The 21,519-nt window shown below is 50.6% G+C and overlaps 1 protein-coding gene across 2 annotated transcripts in view; it reads right to left on the bottom strand.

The window, feature by feature from the left end:
• Positions 1–21,519, bottom strand: part of ZC3H7B (zinc finger CCCH-type containing 7B) — a 61,097-nt gene that overhangs the window by 34,106 nt on the left and 5,472 nt on the right. The window contains exons 1-2 of one of the 2 annotated variants that reach the window (XM_049626408.1): positions 4,810–5,032; positions 1,560–1,618 (exon numbers count right to left, since the gene is read on the bottom strand). In XM_049626408.1, coding sequence (XP_049482365.1) covers positions 1,560–1,618; positions 4,810–4,863 — 113 coding nt within the window. In that variant the 5' untranslated portion in view covers positions 4,864–5,032. Of the gene's footprint in view, positions 1–1,559; positions 1,619–4,809; positions 5,033–21,519 lie in introns of those variants that run through there. The other variant, XM_049626410.1, reaches the window with a different exon arrangement.

Here is a 21,519-nt window from a genome sequence, read left to right as displayed (position 1 = left end):
ATCCCAAGCAGGCTCTGCCGTGGAGCCCCACACGCCCTCAGATTCACGAACTGAGAAGTCATGACCTGAGCGGAAATCTGGATCGGACACTTAACCGACTGAGCCACCCAAGCGCCCCAATCATCCAACTTTTTTAAAAAATATTTTCTTCTTTTTTTAAAATGTTCGTTTATTTTTGAGAGAAAGTACAAGCGGGGGGAAGGGGCAGAGAGAGAGGGAGACAGAGGACTGGAAGTGGGTTCTGCGCTGACAACAGTAATCCCGACACAGGGCTTCAACTCACAAACCATGAGATCATGACCCAAGCCAAAGTCGGGGGTTCAATCAACTGAGCCAACCAGGTGCCCGTATCTGACTTTTGATATCGGTCCAACTTTTTTTTTTTCTGGTCCAATTTTTGATATCCGTTCAGGTTGTGATCTCTCAGTGCTGGGATCGAGCCCCATGGTGGGCTCTTTGCTGAGCAAGGAGCCTGCTTGGGATTCTCTGTCTCCCTCTCTCTCTGCCCCTCCCCTGCTCTCTCTCTCTCTCAAAGTAAATAATTAAACATTAAAAAAAAGAGAGAGAAGAGAAAAAGAACACAAAATTAGAAACTAAGAATTGCTAAGGGAGCCTTCCAGGGCTTTGGAAAGGACCCACACAAATCAGGGGCCCTGCAGCTTACACTTCATTAGTGTCATGATAAATACGCCTCTGGAGATCTATTTAAGAGGTAAAAAAAATTTACTGAAAATATTTTGTGTGTAAAGAAAAAAATTAAAAACCAACATGGCATGTGTTTGAGGGACAAATAATGGAAAGAAATGTGGGTTTGGGGTCAGCTAGACCTGGGTTAGAATCCTATCACTGGGGGCGCCTGGATGGCTCAGTCGGTTAAGTGTCTAACTCTTGATTTCAGCTCAGGTCATGATCTCACAGTTCGTGAGTTTGAGTCTCACCTTAGGCTCTGCACTGACAGTGCTAAACCTGCTTGGGATTCTCCCTCTCTCTCTCTGCCTCTCCCCTGCTTGTGCTCTCTCTCAAAATAAATAAACATAAAAAAAAATAATAATAATCCTATTACTTAATAGCTGTGTGACCATAAACGGGTTTCTTAACGTCTCTGAGCAAAATGGAGAAAAGACCACCTACTTCACTGGGCTATTGTGAGGATTAAGAAGATGATGGACATGAAGGGCCCAGCACAGAGCCTGAGAGGTGTGCTTAATAAGTGGAAACTGATTTATTGATTGATTATAAGCTGTGCACAGGCAAGCGGGAGAATTAACAGGGAGCATGCCAGCGTGTAAGGAGGGCGAAGGTACAGTGGTATGCTGAGCGGGACTGAAGGGTGACCAGGGTCAGGGAGTGTGTGTGCATGGGGGTGGTTTCACAGACCGCCCCCCGGCCGCCCAGCCCCTGCCATGCCAGCCCCTTCCAAGCACAACCCACCTCCTCACTCCCCAGCACACAAGGGAGCCTGAGCAGCAAAGGATGAGCGAGAAGAAAAGGGAGAGCTGGAGAGAGCCCGGGCATGGCCGTCCCTGGCCCCCCGCCCGCCCAGCCAGCCCCACACTCACTGAATGAACTGCAGCCCCTTCTCGATGTCCGCCTTCCGTCTCTGCCTCTCCATCAGTCTCTGGGGGAGAGAACAGTCCATCAGTTAGCAGGGGCCGGTGGCTGGTCGCAGTCCCCATCCCACTGTGCACTCCCTCTCATTCCTGCACTCATCCCATTTCACAGGTGACGCTGAGGGGCAGTGACCTATAGAGACCGTCTGAACCAGACCACGCAGCTCCTGCCCTGCACGCCCAGGCCCCGCTGGACTCTGGTTCTGTGCTGTTCCTTTGATGGGCAGGGAGCTGCATGGAGGCCTCCTGCCCTTTCTCACACATGGCTTGGGCTGCAGTGCTGCACCAGACACCCTCAAGTCCCAGGAGAACACCTTGTTTGAACAGCAAACTCAGTCCAGGGAGAAGAGACAGGGAAAATGCAAAATGATGCCAGTGACTATAGCTACAATGCAGCACCACACACTTTGTATAAGGGTTTCTTTGAATCATTCAACAGTGCCACGAGGCAGGTGTCATTTTGTCTCCATTTTATCAAGGAGGAAACAAGTTCAGGGAGCCCCAGTCTTGAGCCCGCTCATAGCTGAGGCAGGATTTGAACCCAGGCCATCCTCTTTTACCACCAGCAGCCCCTCTGCACTTTGAACCAGCCTGGCCTGGAGCAGGCCAGGTGGCATGGTGTGTGCCCTGTCTTGGCAAGGGAGGGAATCGCCCATGTTCTGGATGAGGAAGACAGAGGCTCTGCAAGGCTGAGGACAGGCCTGAAGTTGCACAGCAATTGAATGGCACTGAGCACGCGCAGGGGGCCTGCTCCAGAGAGGCAGCGAGTGGAAACTGCTTAAGGAGAAGGGAGGCTCGGCAGTAGAGCTAGAGGTTTGGTCTTTAGGGCAAAGCCCCCAGGGGCTGGGAGCTCCCCGCCAGACCCTGACGGCCCAGCTGGCTTCCGTGGCACTATGTATGGGCTAGAAGATCAGTTGGGATCAGCTGGTCCCACCCAGTGGCAGCCCAGAGTGGGGTGGGCCTCCTCCTGAGTCAGAACCTGAGCCTGGGGCTCCATCACCCTGCGGGAAAGGGGCTGGAAGCTGCCTGGTCTCAAGCCAGCATTTTCCGTCCAGGCCACTCACGGGCCTCTTCCATGCTCTGCCCCACAGTGTGGCCCTCACTCTCCCCCCATCAAGTAGTTACAGAGAGAGGATGGTGGGCAGCCGGGAAGGTGGGCCTGCATCAGCAGAAGGCTGGTACGAAGGCATGAGCAGGGGCACCAAGGTGTAAAAAGGCGTAAAAACATGGCACAAAAACAGACACTCAGATCAACGGAACAGAATAGAGAACCCAGAAATGGACCCACAAATGTATGGCCAGCTAATCTTTGACAAAGCAGGAAAGAATACCCAATGGAATAAAGACAGTCTCTTCAGCAAGTGGTGCTGGGAAAACTGGACAGCGACATGCAGAAGAATGAACCTGGACCACTTTCTTACACCATCCACAAAAAGAAACTCAAAATGGGTAAGACAGGAAGCCATCAAAATCCTTGAGGAAAAAGCAGGCAAAAACCGCAATTGCACTACTAGGTATTTATCCAAGGGATATGGGGTGCTGTTTCGAAGGGACACATGCACCTCCATGTTTATAGCATGCGCTGTCGACAATAGCCAAAATATGGAAAGAGCCCAATGTCCCTCGGTGGATGAATGGATAAAGAAGATGTGGTATATCTATACAATGGAGTATTACTCAGCAATCAAAAGGAATGAAATTTTGCCATTTGCAACTATGTGGATGGAACTGGAGGGTATTATGCTGGGTGAAATTAGTCAGAGGAAGACAAATATCATATGACTTCACTCATGAGGACTTTGAGATACAAAACAGATGAACATAAGGGAAGGGAAGCAAGAATAATATAAAAACAGGGAGGGGACAAAATGTAAGAGACTTAAATATAGAGAACAAACACGGGGTTAAGGGAGGGATTGTGGGAAGGGAGATGGGCTAAATGGGTAAGGGGCATTAAAGAATCCACTTCTGAAATCATTGTTTCAGGAGTGCAATCTACTCCTGAAACCATATGCTAACTAACTTGGGTGTAAATTAAAAAATAAATAAATAATTTTTTAAAAAAGATAATTAAAAAAAAAAAAACAGGTATAAAAACACCCAGATACTTTGGGGAGGGAGCAAGTGTGTTAATACCTTCTAAAACTTCCTTACCTTGTTCTTTATTTCCATCCGGTCAACCACATCCTCACAATCCTGTCCAGTAGGAGGGGCAGGTGTCACTAACCCATTTTACAGATGAGGACAGGGAGGCACAAAGAATGAAATTTCTTTGCCAAGGCCACTCAACCAATGAGCAGGCAAACAGCTCTATTAGACCAAACGCCACATCCTTGGCCACGCCCACAGCTGTGAGACACCGTGTGGCCAGGGCAGGCCATCCCACTTCTCTGTGCCTCACTTTCCTCCTCTGTGTAACTTGTCAGCTGATAAGCCCTGACTGGCAGGGTGGCTGTGAGGCTCTAAGAGTGTGAGATCGGGAATCTCAGTTCCCTGGATCTCGCTCCTCCCATGTGTCCTTCCCAGGGAGGGGTGAAGCCACACGAGTCTTCAGACTCCGCATCAGATCCTCACATTGGGCAGGGCCAGGGCCCATGTGCCCACTAGACATCTGCTTGCCCTGCCAGGGCCATGAGTCAGGGCTCTGGACTCAGACAGATGGGAGTGTGAATGCCAGCATTTACACCTGCCGTGTGACTTTGGGCCACGGTCTCCTAATGGGGAGAATGGGGCTGAAGGCAGCTCCTGCACCACTGGCTGTCAGGAGGGCTCAGGAGACAGCACGTGCAGAGCGCTTGGAGCAGGACAAGTCCAACAACCACAGGGCACCTGGGTGGATCAGTCGGTTAAGCAACCAACTCTTGATTTCGGTTCAGGTCATGATCTCAGGGTTCGCAGGATTGAGCCCCTCATCGGGCTCTGCGCTGACAGTGCGGAGCCTGCCTGGGAGTCTCTCTCTCCCTCTCTCTCTGCCCCATCCCTGCTCGTGCTCTCTCTCTCTCAAAAGTAAACATAAAAAAAAAATAATGGATGAATGAATGAATAAATAAATAAATAAAGTCCAACAACCTTGGGGATATGTGTTATCCAACCCTGTTCCTCCCTCCTGCAAAAAAACTTCAGGTGTTTCCTGGGATGACCCTGTTCTGCAGGAGGCAGGCAGTGATGGGTCTGGACCACCTCGCCTTGCCAAGCACACCTCTTGGTCGGTCCTTCTGTCCTCAGCTTCCCTGTCTAGGAAACCAGTGCTCATCGCGCCCACACTCAAGCTCCCCTCCAGGCCTCCAGCCAGAACGGTCTGTGGTGGTCATCCTGTCCCCCAACTTTTGCCATTGCACTTCTTTCCACCTGGGCAGCCATCCTGTGAAGGAAATCCCATTCCTCCTTCAAAGCCTAGCTCCTCCATGGAGTCTCTCTCCTTCCCTTTTTTTTTAATTTATTTTTTTCATGAGAGAGAGAGAGAGAGAGAGAGAGAGAAAGGAAGGAGGAAGGGGCAGAAAGAGAGGGAGACACAGACTCTGAAGCAGGCTCCAGGCGCTGAGCTGTCAGCACAGAGCCCAACGCGGGGTGTGAACCCACTAACTGCGAGATCATGACCTGAACCGAAGTCGGATGCTTAACCGACTGAGTCACCCAGGCGCCCCTCTCTCCCTCCCTTTGATGGGACCATCATATACCCATTTGTCCTGTTTCCTGGGAGCCTGGGGAACCACAGATGGGTGAGACCAGTCCTGGCCCTGGAAGAGAGGTTCACCTGGTGGGAGAAGCAAGGGTGCACCCGTCACCACACAGTGTGGCCCAGCGTGGGCAGCAGACCTGTGGCAGGGGAGCAGACCCCCATGGGCTTAGACAAGCAGCACTACAGGGCTTGGTCACGGCCACGACCACCAAGCCCTGTCACTTTGCCCTAGGTCAGAATCCAGCCCCCATCCCTCCCTACCACCTGGGCTGTTTCCTGCCCCCAGCCAAGGGGACCAGCTGCCTCATTGCCCCCCCCCCCCCCTCCTTGAGGCCATCACGGCGGGGGGGGGGGGGTGCTTTCAGGCCCACAAATCCGACCCTGCCCTCCCCTACCTAGAGTGTCTGATGACTCTCTTCAACTCCGAGTCTCTTTCACGGACTCTCTCCCACTGGTCACATTTCCCCACACCCCCACACCAGCTCACACCAGGTGGGAGCGGCTGCCCCCCTGCCCTCCCCCAGCCCTGTTCAGCCTGTAGTTCTCTCAGAAAACTGCAGCAGTCAGAGGGGAGTTGCTGTCCAGTCTCCTCCCAGCCCTGGAGTCTGAGCAGACCTACCAGAAACAAGCACTGCCCAGATCCATCCCAAGTGAGAATTCCTAAGTCTGCATCCAGTGCCAAGGAAAAAAATACTCCCTGCCCCGGGTGGTTATGAAGGAGGTTCCGCACACAGCCTCGGGCGGATCCTCCTCTCTGACCACCAAAAACCCAGAGCAGCAGCACTGCTGTGTGCCCGCACCACGGAGAAGGGTTCAAATCCCAGAGCAGGCTACTCTACCTCCCTGATTAGCAGCTTCCCGGTTTGTACAACGAGGGTTACAAACAGCACCTCCTGGTGGGCTGAATACAGAGGAGGGTCCTCATTTCAGAGCCTGGCACACAGCAGACACTTTACAAGTGGTAGCTTGTAGGTCAGGATTTCTATGGGGGGCATTCAACATTTGCCACAGGCCCATTTTATAAGGTGAGGCCAGCGTGGCCACCTGCACCCAGGTCTTATAACCTAATTAGAGACATGGCAAGAACATCCCACCAACCCCACCCCAAACCAGACTTCTGTGGTAAACGCAGGCTGGGATGAGGCACAAAAAAGTTGAAACATTTGGGAAACAAAGGGAGCGACATTTGAACTGGGCTTTGAAGGGTGAATAGGAGTTGGCTCATTGGTGTCAGGGAAGGGAAGGCCTTCTGTCAGGCTGCATCCAATAGTTCATGAAATCCCTGACATCTCTCACATTTTATCTGATCTTGACTGATGACCCTCGGGGCTCAGCCGATCTGGGACCCACATTTGAGAGATGGAGAAAGTGAGGCTCGGAGAGGTCACAAGGCCTGCAGCCAGCAAGTGGGGGCCAGGCCTGGAAATGCTGACTTTAGGTCAGGAAAGAGGCTGCTGCTCTCCCTCCTCGAGGGTACAGTAGAGGTAGAACCACTTGGGAACCTTCCTAGGCACCTCAGCCCGTGTTTGGTGTTGAATACTCATGGCCCAGGAAAGGCAGAGGTCTCTGGGGCAATTTGGGGGAAGACTTCTGTGTGAAAATATTATGCTTCTTCCAATGTCCTGTTCTAGGATCTATTATCGACCACTCTAGGGTCATTCAGTTGAGAGTATAGACCCTAGGCCAGGGCTGGCAAACCGATTTTATTTCATAAGCAATGTTGCCAGGCTGGTAGAGGCTGGTAGGGCTGTCCCAAGGGGCTGGGCCCTTGCAGTGCTTAAAAAAAGTGCCACCAGGGGCGCCTGGGTGGCTCAGTCGGTTGGGCATCCGACTTCAGCTCAGGTCACGATCTCGCGGTCCGTGAGTTCGAGCCCCGCGTCGGGCTCTGGGCCGATGGCTCAGAGCCTGGAGCCTGTTTCGGATTCTGTGTCTCCCTCTCTTTCTGCCCCTCCCCCGTTCATGCTCTGTCTCTCTCTGTCCCAAAAATAAATAAACGTTAAAAAAGTGCCACCATACGCAAGATCAGCCGGAAACCAGGTATGCTTGGGGGAGATGCATATGGCTTGGGCCTTCAGACACCCCCTCTCCAGTGAGAGTATAACCACTGCTAAAATTCAGAGTAATACAAACTAACACCAAGCTGGAGGCCCAGGTCTTACTGGGGCCCAGGATGAGGAGGGAATCCCCCCTCCTTCGGGAAGATTTTCTGACTCCCCCGACACATTGATGAGTTAGTATCCTCTGAGAGAGGCCCGGAGAGTGAGGGTACAGTTCAGTCTAACCAACATTTATGCCCTCCCTACTTGGTGCTAGGCGTGGGGGCAGGGGAGACACAAAATGAATTGGTGGCTGAGGCCCAGTCCCGCCCACCAGGACCTCCTGGTCCAGTGCGGGGGGGGGCAGGGGGAAAGACAGGTGGGCCGTCAGCTGTGATGCAGGCTGGCTGTGGGTGCAAAGGGCCTGGGACCTGAGAGGAAGGAGCGGTGGGTCCACTGGGGGAACCGGGGAAGGCTCTGCAGGAGGTGGTTCCCGAGCTGGATGTGAAGGAGAATGACAAGTTTCTTGAGAAGACTGGGAGAGAATGGACATTCCTTACAGGACACCTGTCCAGAAACACTCACACTGAGACTGGCTCGAGCCTCCCCCCACCCCCAACAAGTCCCTGCGGCACCCCTCAATCTGCACAGACACGAGGATGGGGAAGCCCAGGCCCCAACCCGCCTCGAGGCTGCCAACAGGGGTCAGCCAGCAGGCCTGGCCCACAACTAGGAGAAAGCCGGAAGGTCAGGTGGCAGGAAGGGAAGGAAACCCACGTCTCCCGGGTGCCTACCATGTACCAGATACGGGGTTCACCTCTCCCTGATTGAAGGACCTTCTGCTGGTCGCTCTCGTGGGCCCTGCTAACGAGGAGGGGGACAGACCACCCCAAGAGCTGCGTGGTCGGGTACTACGTCTGGGTTTGCCCGGTCGTGCGCCTCTCAGAAAGTAAGCTAAAGAGCACCTGCTAAGTGCCAGACACCCAGATGGAAGGGGCAAGTAAAGTATGAAGCATACCACCTGGAAAGGAAAACCACAGCAGCTGCCAGGCAGCGGCCCTGTGCGAGCAGGGGGAAGTGGGCAGAGCAACAATCAGGACCTCAGTCCGCCATTAAATGTGAGTGGCTCCTCCATTGTGCCAAGCTCTGCTCTGGAGGCAGGGGACTCAGCCATGACAGAAACGAAACCCCTGCCCCTCACAGTTTAGTGGGGAAACCAGGCTGCAGGGCCACAGCCACAACATGAAGAAAAAGGAGCTTCACTGGAGGCAGCCAGCCAGCCACCTGTGCGATGAGCCCTTAAGGGATTCCTAAAATGTTCTAGGCCCTGGGGATTTAGCAATTAACAACAGTGACAAAGTCCTCTTTTAGAGTATATGTGCAGGTGGAGGAGAGATAGAAGAAATAAATGTATAACGTCACACAGGAAGGATACACATAGGAAAGGAAAAAAATAAGGTGATAGAGTGACAGGGTGCTATAATTATACAGCAGACTCAGGGAAGTTTGAACTTTGAAATTTGAACAGAGATCAAAATGATGGAAGGGAGCAAGCCACATGGGGAAACGTGTTCAAGCAGAAAGAATGGTGAGTGCAAAGGTCCTGAGGTAGAGACTGATCAGTGTATTTGAGGAAGAGCAAGGAGGCCAGTGTGGATGGAGCAGAGTGGGCAGTGGGAAGAGTGGTGTATGGGAAGGTCTGTGACATTACCAGGGAAGACCATATGTGAGGTCTCCATCAGCAGAGCAAGGGCCGTGGCTTCACCCTAAAGTAAGATGAGAAGTCACAGGTTTTGAACAAAAAAAGCAGCTCTGTGTCTGGCTTTACCGTACCTGAAAATGAGACATCGTTAAATAAATGTGATTTTTTTTGTTTGTTTGTTTGTTTTGTTTTTTAAGTTTCACTACAACCCCATCAGGGAGGGAAAAAGTGTTCCAAGAAGCCAGGAAAGTTGCTCAAGGCCACACAGTGACCCTACAGCCTGGGTTCAAAGGGCCTGGAGAGATGGGCATTGGACAGCCTTGTTAAAGTGCCAAGTAAGCAAAAGCCCCCCAAGTCCCAGCAAACACCTGAGTCCCCACACCCCTCCCTCCTTCCCAATGTCTTTCCTCTGGGAGAACCTTTGTATGGGTGGTTGCTATGAACTGAATGTTTGTGGCCCCGCCAAATACGTACGTTGAAACCCTATCCCCAGGAGGACTGGATTGGAGATGGGGCCCCTAAGAAATAATTCAAGTTAAGTGAGGTCATTAGGGTAGAGCTCTGAGCCAGTACTTTATTCCCACAGCCTGAGTAGGCGAGTACAAATGTTGGTACCAAGAGGTGGGGGTGCTGCTGTAACAAATACCTAAACATATGGAGGAGGTTCAGGGAGCTTTGAGGTGCAGCTAGAAAAACCCCCGATTGCCACGAAGGGATGGCCGGTAGAAATAAGGGTGTTAAAGGCAATTCTGGTGAGGCCTCGGATGGAAATGAAGAATAAGTTCTTGGAAACTCAGGAAAAGGTGATCCTTGTCCCAAAGTGGCAAAGAACTTGGCTAAATTGTGTTCTAGTGGAGAGCCTGGCTGGCTCAGCAGGATGAGCACACGATCCTTGATCTCAGGGTTGTGAGTTTGAGCCCCATGTTGGGTGCAGAGATTATAAATAACTAAACTTAGACAGATAGATAGATAGATAGATAGATAAATTGTGTTCCAGTTTCTTCTGAGAGGTAGAATCTGCAAGCAATGAAAATGGATATTTAGCAGAAGAGACTTCTAAAGTATGGAAGGTGTGGCATGGGTCCTCCCTACTGCTTATAGTAAAATTTGAGAGATGAGAGATGAATTGAAGAATTCAATTTGTTAAACAAAAGGAACCAGAATTCGAAGAGCTGGAAAATTCTCAGCCTATTCATATCGCAAAAAAAAAAAAAAAAAGGAACACGTGTTCTGAAGAGAACAGTAAGGATGTGGCTGAACAGCCACTTGATGAGGTGAGTATGGGTGTGAACCACAGACTTAATCAGCTAGCAGCAGAAGTCAGAAACAGAGATGGGGTTATATCAACAGAAACTCTGCCCGTTAGAACCAAAGGGGTCAGAGAAAAGTGGACAGCAGAATGCAGGAAGGCTGCTGGACTTCTTGAATTCTACAGGACCGGACCATAGAGCTACCTGGATGCAAACACGCTCTATCCTTCAAAAAAAAGGAAGTCTGACCCTGATCCACAGATCATCAGAGCTGCCTGGGTGGGGCCACCAATTCGTTTTTTAGAGCTGCAGGGGGTGACCCACTGCAAGAGCCGTCGGGGGGCTGGTGCTGTGCCCCAGTGAGCCAGCAAGAAGGCACAGCAAGCCAAAGAGGATTCTCAAGCCTTCAAAGCAAATGGAATTTGCCCCCACCAGGTTTTAGACTTGCTTGGAGCACCTCACCTCTTTCTTCTTTGCGACCGATTCCGTTTGGAATGGGAATGTCTATCCTACGCCTGTCCCACCATTGTTTTTTGGGAGCACATAACCTGCCTGGTTTCACAGGATCACAGCCAGAGAGGAATTTACTCTGGATGAATCTACCTCCAGTCTCACTCAGACCTGATTTAGATATTTAGATGAGACTTGGGACTTAGAGTGGATGCCGGAATGAGTTAAGACTTTGGGGGCTGTTGGGACAGAATGAATGCATTTTGCACATGATAAGAACATGAATTGGGAGGAGGGTAAGGGGCAGAATTTATATACTGAATGCTTGTATCCCCCCAAAATTACATGTTGAAGCCCTAATCCCCAATATGACTGTTTGGAAATAGGGCCTCCACAGAGGTCATAAGGTGGGGGCCCTGGCCTGACAGGGTTAGTGTTTTTATTAGAAGAGACACTAAAGAGCACTCCCTCTCTCTCCCTGTCCACACCCAGAGGAAAGGCCAGATAAGGCCACAATGAGAAGGCAGACATATGCAAGCCAGGAAGAGGGTTCTCATCAGAAACTGAATCCACCAGCCCCTTGACCTGGGCCTTCTAGTTTCCTGAACTGTGAGAAAATAGATTTCTGTGGTTTAGGCCACTCAGTCTATGGTATTTTGTTACAGCATCCCCAGCAGACTGAGACAGTGGTTCAAAGATCATTTGTTCTCAGCTGAAGAGGGAGGTGAGTTCCTTGATGATGAGGGTAGGGGTAGGGCATGGTTGGTGAGGGTAGGGGTGAGACATGCTCAGGGCACTTGCTAGAAGAGCAAGGAGCACATGGGCCAAATGGATCTTGTCTTTTTTTTTTTTTTTTTTTGAGAGAGAGAGACTGTGTGTGTCTAGGGGAGAGGGGCAGAGGGAGAGAGAGAGAGGGAGGGAGAGAGAATCTCAAGAAGGCTTCATTCTCAGTGCAGATTCCAACGTGGGGCTCGTGACCTGAGCCAAAATCAAGACTCAGACACTCAACCAACTGAACCTCCCAGGCTCCCCAAATCTTGTCTTTTTTTTTTTTTTTAAATGAGTTTATTTTATTTTTTTGTAATATTTATTTTGAGAAAAGGAGATAGAGCGAGCAGAGGAGGGGCAGAGAGAGAATCCCAGGCAGTCCCCATGCTGTCAGCACAGAGCCCGACATGGGGCTCAAACCCACAAACTGTGAGATCATGCCCTGAGCTGAAACCAAGAGTAGGATGCTTAACTGACTGAGCCGCCCAGCTCCCCAAATCTTGTCTTTTTTTTTTTTAATGTTTATTTGTTTTTGAGAGACAGAGACAGAGAGCACGTGGGGGAGTGGTGGAGAGAGAGGGAGACAGAATCTGAAGCAGGCTCCAAGCTCTGAGCTCCCAGCTGTCAGCACAGAGCCCCATGCAAGGCTCAAACTCACAAACTGTGAGATCATGACCTGAACCGAAGTCGGATGCTCAACTGACTAAGCCACCCAGGCACCCCAAATCTTGTATCTTTTTAAAGAAAAAAGTGCAAGGGATAAAAAATGTCAAAGGAGAAAACAGGCCCAAGTCTTCCCAGGACCCCACTGCCAGGTGGGGAAGTCCCCTCCCCCCTACTCTAGGTCCATGTTCTTACAATTTGGGAATTTCAAGCGGGACCTACCTCAAACGGCTCTTCGCAGAAATAGCCGTGAATTAAGGAACCAACAGGAAACAATTCCAACATGTCAGCGCAGTCTGTGGCCACATACCCAGGTTCACACCTGGGTTCAAATTCGAGACCTGTTCCTTATTAACTGTATACAAGCTGCTTGAGTTCTTTGTGTTTCACGTCGCCGCATCTCTAGAACAGGGATACTAATACCTTCTTCTTCTTCTTTTTTTTTTTTAACTAATACCTTCTTTATAGGGTTGTTGCGAAGGTTCAATGAGATGCCAGGGGCAGGATAAGCATTTAATGTCAACCATTACTATTTTATAATCATTACGATTACTTAAAAAGAGGGGCAGAGAACATAAACAGGAAACCCACAGGAAACATGAATCATGAAGAAGGGACACTCAAACTCACTGATAAAAGAACCACACAATAAGCAACAACTTTTCACCTCTGAGAGCACGGTGAGAAGAGAGCCTAGTGGATGCAGGTGCAGGAATGGGCACTTTCCAACACTGCAAATACACTGAGAGGGTGAAATGGCAGCATCGCTGCGAAGCGGCGTAGCAACATCTACCAAAACCAGGAAGCCGGCAGGTTTGCCCCTCTTCCTCCCTGCACAGCCCCAAGGCTGTTCCTTTCCCAGTCACTCAGGTGAACCTGCACTGGATTAAGCCAATCACAACCGTCCCTTTGGATGCCAGTGATTGGCTTAGGTAAGGGCATGTGACATCGTCCTGGCCAATGAGAAAGGAGGGGAAGTCAGCCAAGGAATGGTTTTCTTCACACTTAGTACAGGGCAGCAGCAATGATCTGTTACTTGCTGCTGTAGGACGGGGAGTATCAAGAAGATGCACACGCTGGGACGGCAGAGCGCAAAGACAGAGCAAAGCTGTTGAATGACGTGTCCGGCCCAATAAATTAGCTGATCCTGGAACTGCTCCGCCTCATTAATCACGTGAGATTATAATAAACTCCGGGTTTGAGGTAGGAATTGTTACTTGCAGCCAAACTCCTTCTAAATGATAAAGCGCCCTTTCGACCCAGAAACTTCACTTCCGCGAACTTAATCTACCCAAATCCTTGTACAAGCACTCAATTATATTTGCACAGGATGTCTTTTTTTTACAGAGTGAAAAGCTAGAAGGAACTTTAATGTCCACCAGTAGAGAATTAGCTTAATCCGTTAAATTACACAATACCCCTTACAGTGCAGCTATTGAATCTACGTGCATCGTCATGGAGATGCCACCATACAACATTGAGAAAGAAAAAAAGCAGCAGATTCCAGAACACTGTGTGTCGTATGATCACATCTGTGTGCAATGTGTGTTTACATCGAGAAGGTTGCAAGATATTCTCCAATTTAACTGGTTCTCTCTGGGGACTGGGACCTGCCAAGGGGCAACAGGACACAGAACACTCTGCTTTGTACACCTTAGAATAATTTAGATTTTTTTTCCCCACAGAGTAAGTATTCACCTTGAATCTAAAACGCAAAATGAGATGACTGACTTGAGATCAACCCAGTAGGGCAGAGCCCAAGTGGGAACCAGCAGCCTGGTTTAAAAAAAAATTTTTTTTAAACATTTATTTATTTTTGAGACAGAGAGAGACAGAGCATGAACGGGGGAGGGTCAGAGAGAGGGAGACACAGAATGTGAAGCAGGCTCCAGGCTCTGAGCCGTCAGCACAGAGCCCGACGCGGGGCTCGAACTCACGGACCGCGAGATCATGACCCGAGCCGAAGTCGGACGCTTAACCGACTGAGCCACCCAGGCGCCCCAGCAGCCTGGTTTTAAACCCAGTGTTGCAGGTCTGCCCGAATGTCCATGGGCTGTTCTTCCCAAGAAAAAGACCAAACCATTGACCTGAGAACCGTGAAGGGGTTTTTTGTTTGTATGCTTTTTGTGTTTCTCCCCCCTCACCCCCACCCCCCCCACTTTGGAGAAGAGTTTGAAGATGAAAGACTCAGAAATTCAAAAGAAATGGATGAATGAACATTAACTCATCCAACCCAGGCATTATATAGATAAGAATGAATGAGTGTTGGAGCGCCTGGGTGGCCCAGTCGGTTAAGCATCTGACTTCGGCTCAGGTCATGGTCTCTGGGTTCATGGGTTCCAGCCCTTTGTCAGGCTCTGTGCTGACAGCTCAGAGCCTGGAGCCTGCTTCAGATTCTGTGTCTCCTTCTCTCTCTCTCTCTCTCTCTGCCCCTCTCCCCGCTTTCACGGGGAGAAATGCTCTGTCTCTCTCTGTCTCAAAAATAAATAAACGTTAAAAAAAAAAAAAAAGAACCAATGAGTGTTAAATAAATGACAAAAACAGAAATACTTGAAATAATCAAGTAATAATAACATTTTCTGAGTAGTTACCTCATGCCAGAGGCTGTCGTGCTCTCCCTCTCTCTTTTTTTTTTTTTTATGCACGTCATGATCTCTTTACACATAATATCTTCTAGCACCCCCGTGAGATAGACTATTAGTCTCACTTTGCAGAGGAGAAAAGAGAGGCACAAAGAAGTGAAGTGACTTGCCCCAGGTCACACAGCTGGTACAAGATAGAGCTGAGATTCAAATTCTGGCAGCCTGGCCCCAGGGCCCACACATATCACCATCTCTGTTGCCCATGAGGCAACAGGACCCAGTCCCAGGACCCCGCAGCCTGTCAGCATGCTGGTGTCTCTCCCACCTCTAAGTAACTCCCTCCCCTTCTGGATCATACACGACCTCTCCTCCTTTCCTTGGTCACGTTTCTTTTTCTTTTCTTTTTTTTTTTTTTTTTACTTTTTAAAATGTTTTTATTATTTATTTTTGAGAGAGAGAGAGAGAGCGCGCGAGCATGAGCAGGGGAGGGGCAGAGAGAGAGGGAGACCCAGCATCCAAAGCAGGCTCCAGGCTCTGAGCTGTCAGCACAGAGCCCCAAGTGGGGCTCGAACTCATGAACCGCGGGGTCATGACCTGAGCCAAAGTCGGCCGCTTAGCCGACTGAACCACCCAGACGCCCCTCCTTGGCAACATTTCTTGTCCACACTGTCTCTAGAGCCTTACCTCCCCCTGCACCCCTCAAATCTCAGCAGCCCCGGTCCCACTCCACCGAAGGTGCTTGCCAAGGGTCCTCTCCATTCCAGGAACCTTCTAGTTGCTGAGTCCCGTAGAGGGACAGTTCTTCACTTGCCTTTTTCAGTATATTCTCGGCTGCGTCTGCCACGTCCTCCTCACACCTCTCTGACCACTCCTGCTCTGTCAGGGGCTCCTCTTCCTCTGCCCAGGTCTCAAGACCAACGCACCTGAGCTTCCATTTAAGGGACAGCACTTCTGTCCTCCTCCCTCTACATGCTCTCCCCAGAGGAGCTCTTGCATGTTATGATCTCGTGAGTCACGTCGACTCACAAATCTATTCCTCCTGCCAGGCTCACCCCCTCCCCAATATTTCAGATTCATGTCTCTTAACCCCTGGGCAGTGCCACCTAGATGTCCAACACCCAGGCCGCTCATGACCTCCATGCCTGCCTTAATCCTAGGCGCTCTACCTGGAATGCCCTCTCCCTACACACACACCTAGCCAACTCGTATTCATCCGTTAAGACCCAGCTCGGATGCCCATGTGTCCACAAAGTCCTCCCTGGTGCCCATCCCAGTTGGGTGCTCCTCCAACTTGCCACAATCCAAACTCCGCAGCACCTCCCCTGCTCCCGCTCCTCCTCCATTTTCCCCAAACTCCATTCATAGCTCCAACTGCCATCCAGTTCTCAGTCCCCAGTTCCTTCCACCCTTACCTCTGAAACATCCTCCACCCTGCAGCTCCTCCTGCCATCTCCATGACCACGGGTCTCAGGCCCTCAGCATCTCCTGCTAACAGCCTCCAACGAGCCCCCTCCAGTCTACCATTTGGTGGTTGAGGATATTTGCCTAACACACATGTCAACGTCACTCCCCTGCTCAAAACCCTTAACAGGTGCACATAGGCGCGCCCACAGATGAATGCAGTTTTGCTTGTTTTTTTTAAAGATGAAAGGTGGGGCACCCGGGTGGCTTTGTGGTTAAGCATCCGACTTCAGCTCAGGTCATGATCTCACAGTTTGTGAGTTCCAGCCCCGCATCAGGCTCTCCGCTGTCAGTGCGGATCCTCTGTCCCCTCTCTCTCTCTGCCCCTCCCCTGCTGGTTCTCTCTCTCTCTCTCTCTCAAGATAAATAAACGTAAAAAAAAACCTTTTTTTAAAGATGGAAGGTGAATAAGCTCGGTAGTCTCACAATGAAACAATGCCGATTTTCTGATTCTGATAATGTACAACCACCATATGCCGTCAGCAGGCGAGGCTGGGTGAAGGGAATCCTTTGTACTGTTTTTGCTACTTCCTGTGAATAAAAAATCGAAAAACAAACAAAACCTTCACGACACCCACTACCAGGAGGACGAAGGCCAAGCGGCTCCCCCCAGGCACACCACACCATAGGACGTACCTCGCCTCCCCTCCGGCCCCATGACTGGCCTGGAATGTCACACTCCGACAGTGTCAAACCCAAGCTGCCCGCTCTGTGTGGAACAGCCTTCACGCCCACTGCTTCCTTCCCACCCTGGCTAGTGCCCGGCGCCTCTTTAAAGCTCAGCTGAGGTGGCTCCTCTACCGGGAAGACCCTCTCCCCAACCCCCAGCTAACACAGCACCCCAGCTCGGCACAACCATTGCACTCACCCTAGCTAAAGGACAGCGTGCGCTTATGTCCCCCTCTCCCTAAACCCTGAGCTTCCTGAAGGCAGACGCTGCATCTGATTCATCTCTGGGCAGCACAGAGAAGCCGCGCTCTCCAACCTATTCTCCAGCTATGTGAGCGGAATCTCACGGACCCTCGAATAACAGCAAAGGTGCTGATCTCAGTCCTTTAGTAAGCGCTCTCGCCTACCAGATATTGTTCAAAGAGCTTTAAATAGAACACATAATTCTCACAACACGCCATAAGAAAATACTATCATCATCCCCATTTTACAGATGAGGAAACCGAGGCACAAGGAGGTGAACTAACCTGTAAGAGTTACCCAGGCTATAAGGGACAGAGCGGCGACTTGAACCCCGGCAGTTGGGCTCTGGAGCCCACACACTCTGACCTCCCGGCTCAAAGGTGCTCCTCTCCCATCCCCGCAGGCTGCCTCCAGCCTCATCTCACACTCCGCCAGCCTGGCCCTCACCTACCCCAGGTTTCATGAAAGGCGAGCGGTCGGTGCCAGATTGGCCGCGTATCGCAGACTGGCCTCGTATACTGCATGAACACTACCTGAGGTTACGTCATCTCCAAAGATGCCTGGCACTTCTCCTGACTCACCAGGCCCTGGACAGCTTACTCAGAGACCAGCAAAGGTTCAATTTCGCCATCCTCGACCTCACCAGTCAGAATTCCGGGTCTGCACGAATCCCTTCCCCACGGTCCCCGTGCACCCTGTCTGTCCACCTGAGGCCCCTCTGCTCCAAAGAGGCCGAGCAGGGGTCTTGGCTCATTTCTGGAGGTTATGTGCTGGGTGTCATCCACCTTTTATGCCAAGGGTTTTAGGCCTGCGGCCCCCAGAGAGAACTCAGGAGTCCATGAACTTGGATGGGCAAACATTTAGAAGTTTTTTTCACTACCCCTACCTGGTATTCAGCATTCCCTTCAATTACAAAGGCAGGCAACACGCTGCAATAGTGTCGCGCTAGGAATCCCAGCTCTTTCACATTTCAGCTACTGCAGGCACAACAAAATATTGTTCACACTCATCACAACTTCAGAATTATGGCGCTTATGTTAGACTCACTGCCAGATCTGGTTCTCAGTGCACTGATAAAAAGCCCAGCTACGGTTCGAGAGAATTGGGTTTCCTTTGCAATCCTGCATATTTTACTTTATGCGCTTAAAAACGGTATTCTGAGAAGGTGTTCACGGGCTTCCCCAGGCTGCCCAATGGGTCTGCAGGACAGAGATGATCTAGAAGCCCTGTCCTAAGGAATCATGTTTATCCCTACAATAATCTCAAAGGTAGGTGCCACCATGTCCACTCTCCACAGAAAAGCTAGGCTTGAAAAAAATAAAATAGAGTCTTGGGGCACCTGGGTGGCTCAGTAAGTTAAGCATCCAACTCTTGATCTCAGCCCAGGTCTTGACCTCAGGGTTGTGAGTTCAAGCTCCGGGTTGGGCTCCACACTGGACATGAAGTCTACTTAAGGGATGGGGGGTGGCGGTGGGGGGGTGGAGAAAAAAAGGAAAGAAAAGAAAAGAAAAAAATAATCTTTTAAAAAGAAGTGAGGGTTGGAGAGTCCACGACTTGCCCAAGGCCACCCAGCAGCTGAGGAAGAAAGCCAGAAGCGTAGGTACCACCTCAGGCTCCACCAGAAACCACCTGTCAAGGAATGACGGAGAGAAAAGGACCACCCACAGGCCTCAGCAACTTGCAGTTTGTTTTCTTTTAACTGCCTTGAACAGAAACCAAAGTTCAGGAAACCTCCCTCAGGCCTCCCCCACGGCGCCACCATAAGCCAAACTAAGAGTCAGCAGTTACAAAGGGCTTTTACTCTCTTGCCTTACCCTCCCAGCTACTTGGGGGCCAAACTGCACAGGAAGGGTTCAATCCCACATCTGTGTCTCCAGGGGTCCGGGCTCCAGCTTCTTCACAACTTCCCAGCTATCAAGGGAGATGAGATGTTTGAACTAACTTTTCTTTCAAAGAAAGGTAACAGAAGCTCGGGGCACCTGGGTGGCTCAGTCAGCTGAGCATCCGACTTCGACTTCGGCTCAGGTCATGATCTCCCGGTTCGTGAGTTCGAGCCCTGCATCAGGCCCTGCACTGACAGCTTGGAGCCTGGAGCTTGCTTCGGATTCTGTGTCTCCCCCTCTCTCTGCCCCTCCCCACTGTGCTCTGTCTCTCTCTCTCTCTCTCTCTCTCTCAAAAATAAATAAATAAATAAATAATAAATAAACCTTAAAAAAATTTAAAAAACAAGAGAGATGCATTTCTATATTTCTCACACTGCTGGCACCAGCATGGTCAGGCTCTGGGGACAGTGGAAGGAAGGAAGAAAATAAAGAAAAGGAAAGGAAAGAAAAGAAACAAGCTTATTGCAAAAGGCTTGGGAATTATGGGCAAATATAATACACGGGGGGTGGGGCGGGGAGAAATCATCCAGAGTCCCATAGCTCAGATTGATCACTTACTATTGTGGAGTGCTTTTTCTTTTGAGCAATTGAGAAGTCACTGGCCCTGTGCACAGAAGCTCAGGAGTCCTTGTGGTCATACCACTTGGGCACCAAGAGTGTTCCATGGATTGCTCAGCCCGCTTCACTGTCTGAAGACAGAGAGGCAGGCTGGGGCAGTGCAAAGGACTCTGAGCCCGGGAGTCCGCCACAGCCCCAAGCTGGCTTTCAGGGCACCTCTCTGAACCTCCATTTTGTCATTTGGAAGAGGGAGCTAATGATACCCAACTTGCAAGGCTGCTTTGCAGGTTTATATCGTGGGCCCCTAACCCCCACGTCCAAGAGGAGATCAGAAATTTGTGTTTCTGCTGAACCTGTACTGTCAGAGAACGCTGGCAACTTGCAAAATTACCCTGTAAGCGCTTTTTGATCAGTCAACACCAATTCCTTTGCAGTTTATCTATCTAGGCCGCTTTTTGGCAAGGGCTGATCTGGACCACCCTGCTACTATTATTCATTTATCCAACAAATAACCAAAGAACACCTTTATATGCCAGATGCTGGGGGAACAGGGTTAATAATGTCCCTGACCTCGTGGAGCATGTGGTCCAGGCGTGGGAAGACAAATAGGGCAATGTTAAATGCACAAGACAAAGCTACAGAGAGTGACAAACACGCTGAAATAGGAAATGTGGCAGGGAGTGATGGGGGGCAGGGGGTAGCGGTGCTGGGAGTTGAGGGATGGCCCTTCAGGAAGGTGGCATTTAAGAGAAATAAGATGGAGCCCACCATGGGAACACAGAAGGTAGGTAAGCGTGCACCGGCAGAAGGTACGGCAACGGCAATGGCCCTGAGGTGGGAACAAGTTCAGAATGTTCAAGGAAAAGACAGAAGGCCAGTGTGACTGCAGCGCTGGAGTGAGGGCAAGCCAAGCAGGAAGCAAGTTTCGAGGGGCAGAGTAAGGCTGGTTAGAAGGCTGCATGCAAGCCACACTGGGGAGCCAGCACTGTGTTCTGAGTCAGGAAGCTACTGGGAGGTTTTCAGCAGAGGAGTGACAAGGTCCCACTTAAATCTTTTTTTTTTTTTTTAATTTTTTTTAAACGTTTATTTATTTTTGAGACAGAGAGAGACAGAGCATGAAGGGGGGGGGGGGGTGCAGAGAGAGAGGGAGACACAGAATCTGAAACAGGCTCCAGGCTCTGAGCTGTCAGCACAGAGCCCGACGCGGGGCTGGAACTCACGGACCGTGAGATCATGACCTGAGCCGAAGTCGGATGCTTAACCGACCGAGCCATCCAGGTGCCCCAAGGTCCCACTTAAATCTTGAGAAGATCCCTTACTTAGGCTGCTGCACTGAAGACAGATGACAAGAGGTGAGGCTGGAAGGTCAGTTAGCAGGCTACGGCAGTGGTCCAGGCCTGGATCGAGGTAGGCAGTGGAGAAGATTCAGGAACATTCTGGAGGTTATGGCCACCACAACCACGCTGTCACACCAGTGGCCTTTATAGTTTTCAAATCCTCTTCATTTGAGCCTCACAGCAAACTCAAGGAAGGTAGGACTGAATCAGTGAGGCCATTTCACAGAACAAGAAACTGAGGCCAAGAGTGATAATATGATTGTGCCCCTGAACATGCAGCTAGTATGTGCTGCAGCTGGGAGTGAAACTCAGGACTTTGGACTCCCTGCCCTAAGTTCTTCTGGCTGCAGGGGGACAGGGCATGACACGGAATGCGCCAGAGAACAAGAGCACAGATGGACCTCTGTTAACCCCAGAAGGGTCACGGCCTCAACTTCCCCCTGCAGCCTTCACAGGAAGTGCTCAGTGGATGCTCGCTGGCCGGCCCCAGCACTTAGGAAGACGTGGCTCTCGGTCCAAGGGAATGTGACACCCTGTCCCCTTTCCAAAGTCATAGCAGGGACAGGGTAGCAAGAGCTGGAGGCTGGACCCCTCGATTTTCTTCTGCAAAAGAGGGACTTCTTACCGT

Source organism: Panthera uncia, chromosome B4 (assembly GCF_023721935.1).
Source record: "Panthera uncia isolate 11264 chromosome B4, Puncia_PCG_1.0, whole genome shotgun sequence".
Lineage (NCBI taxonomy): Eukaryota > Metazoa > Chordata > Mammalia > Carnivora > Felidae > Panthera > Panthera uncia.
The sequence above is the reverse complement of the archived record's forward strand: the minus strand, read 5'-3'. Positions and strand labels throughout refer to the sequence as shown.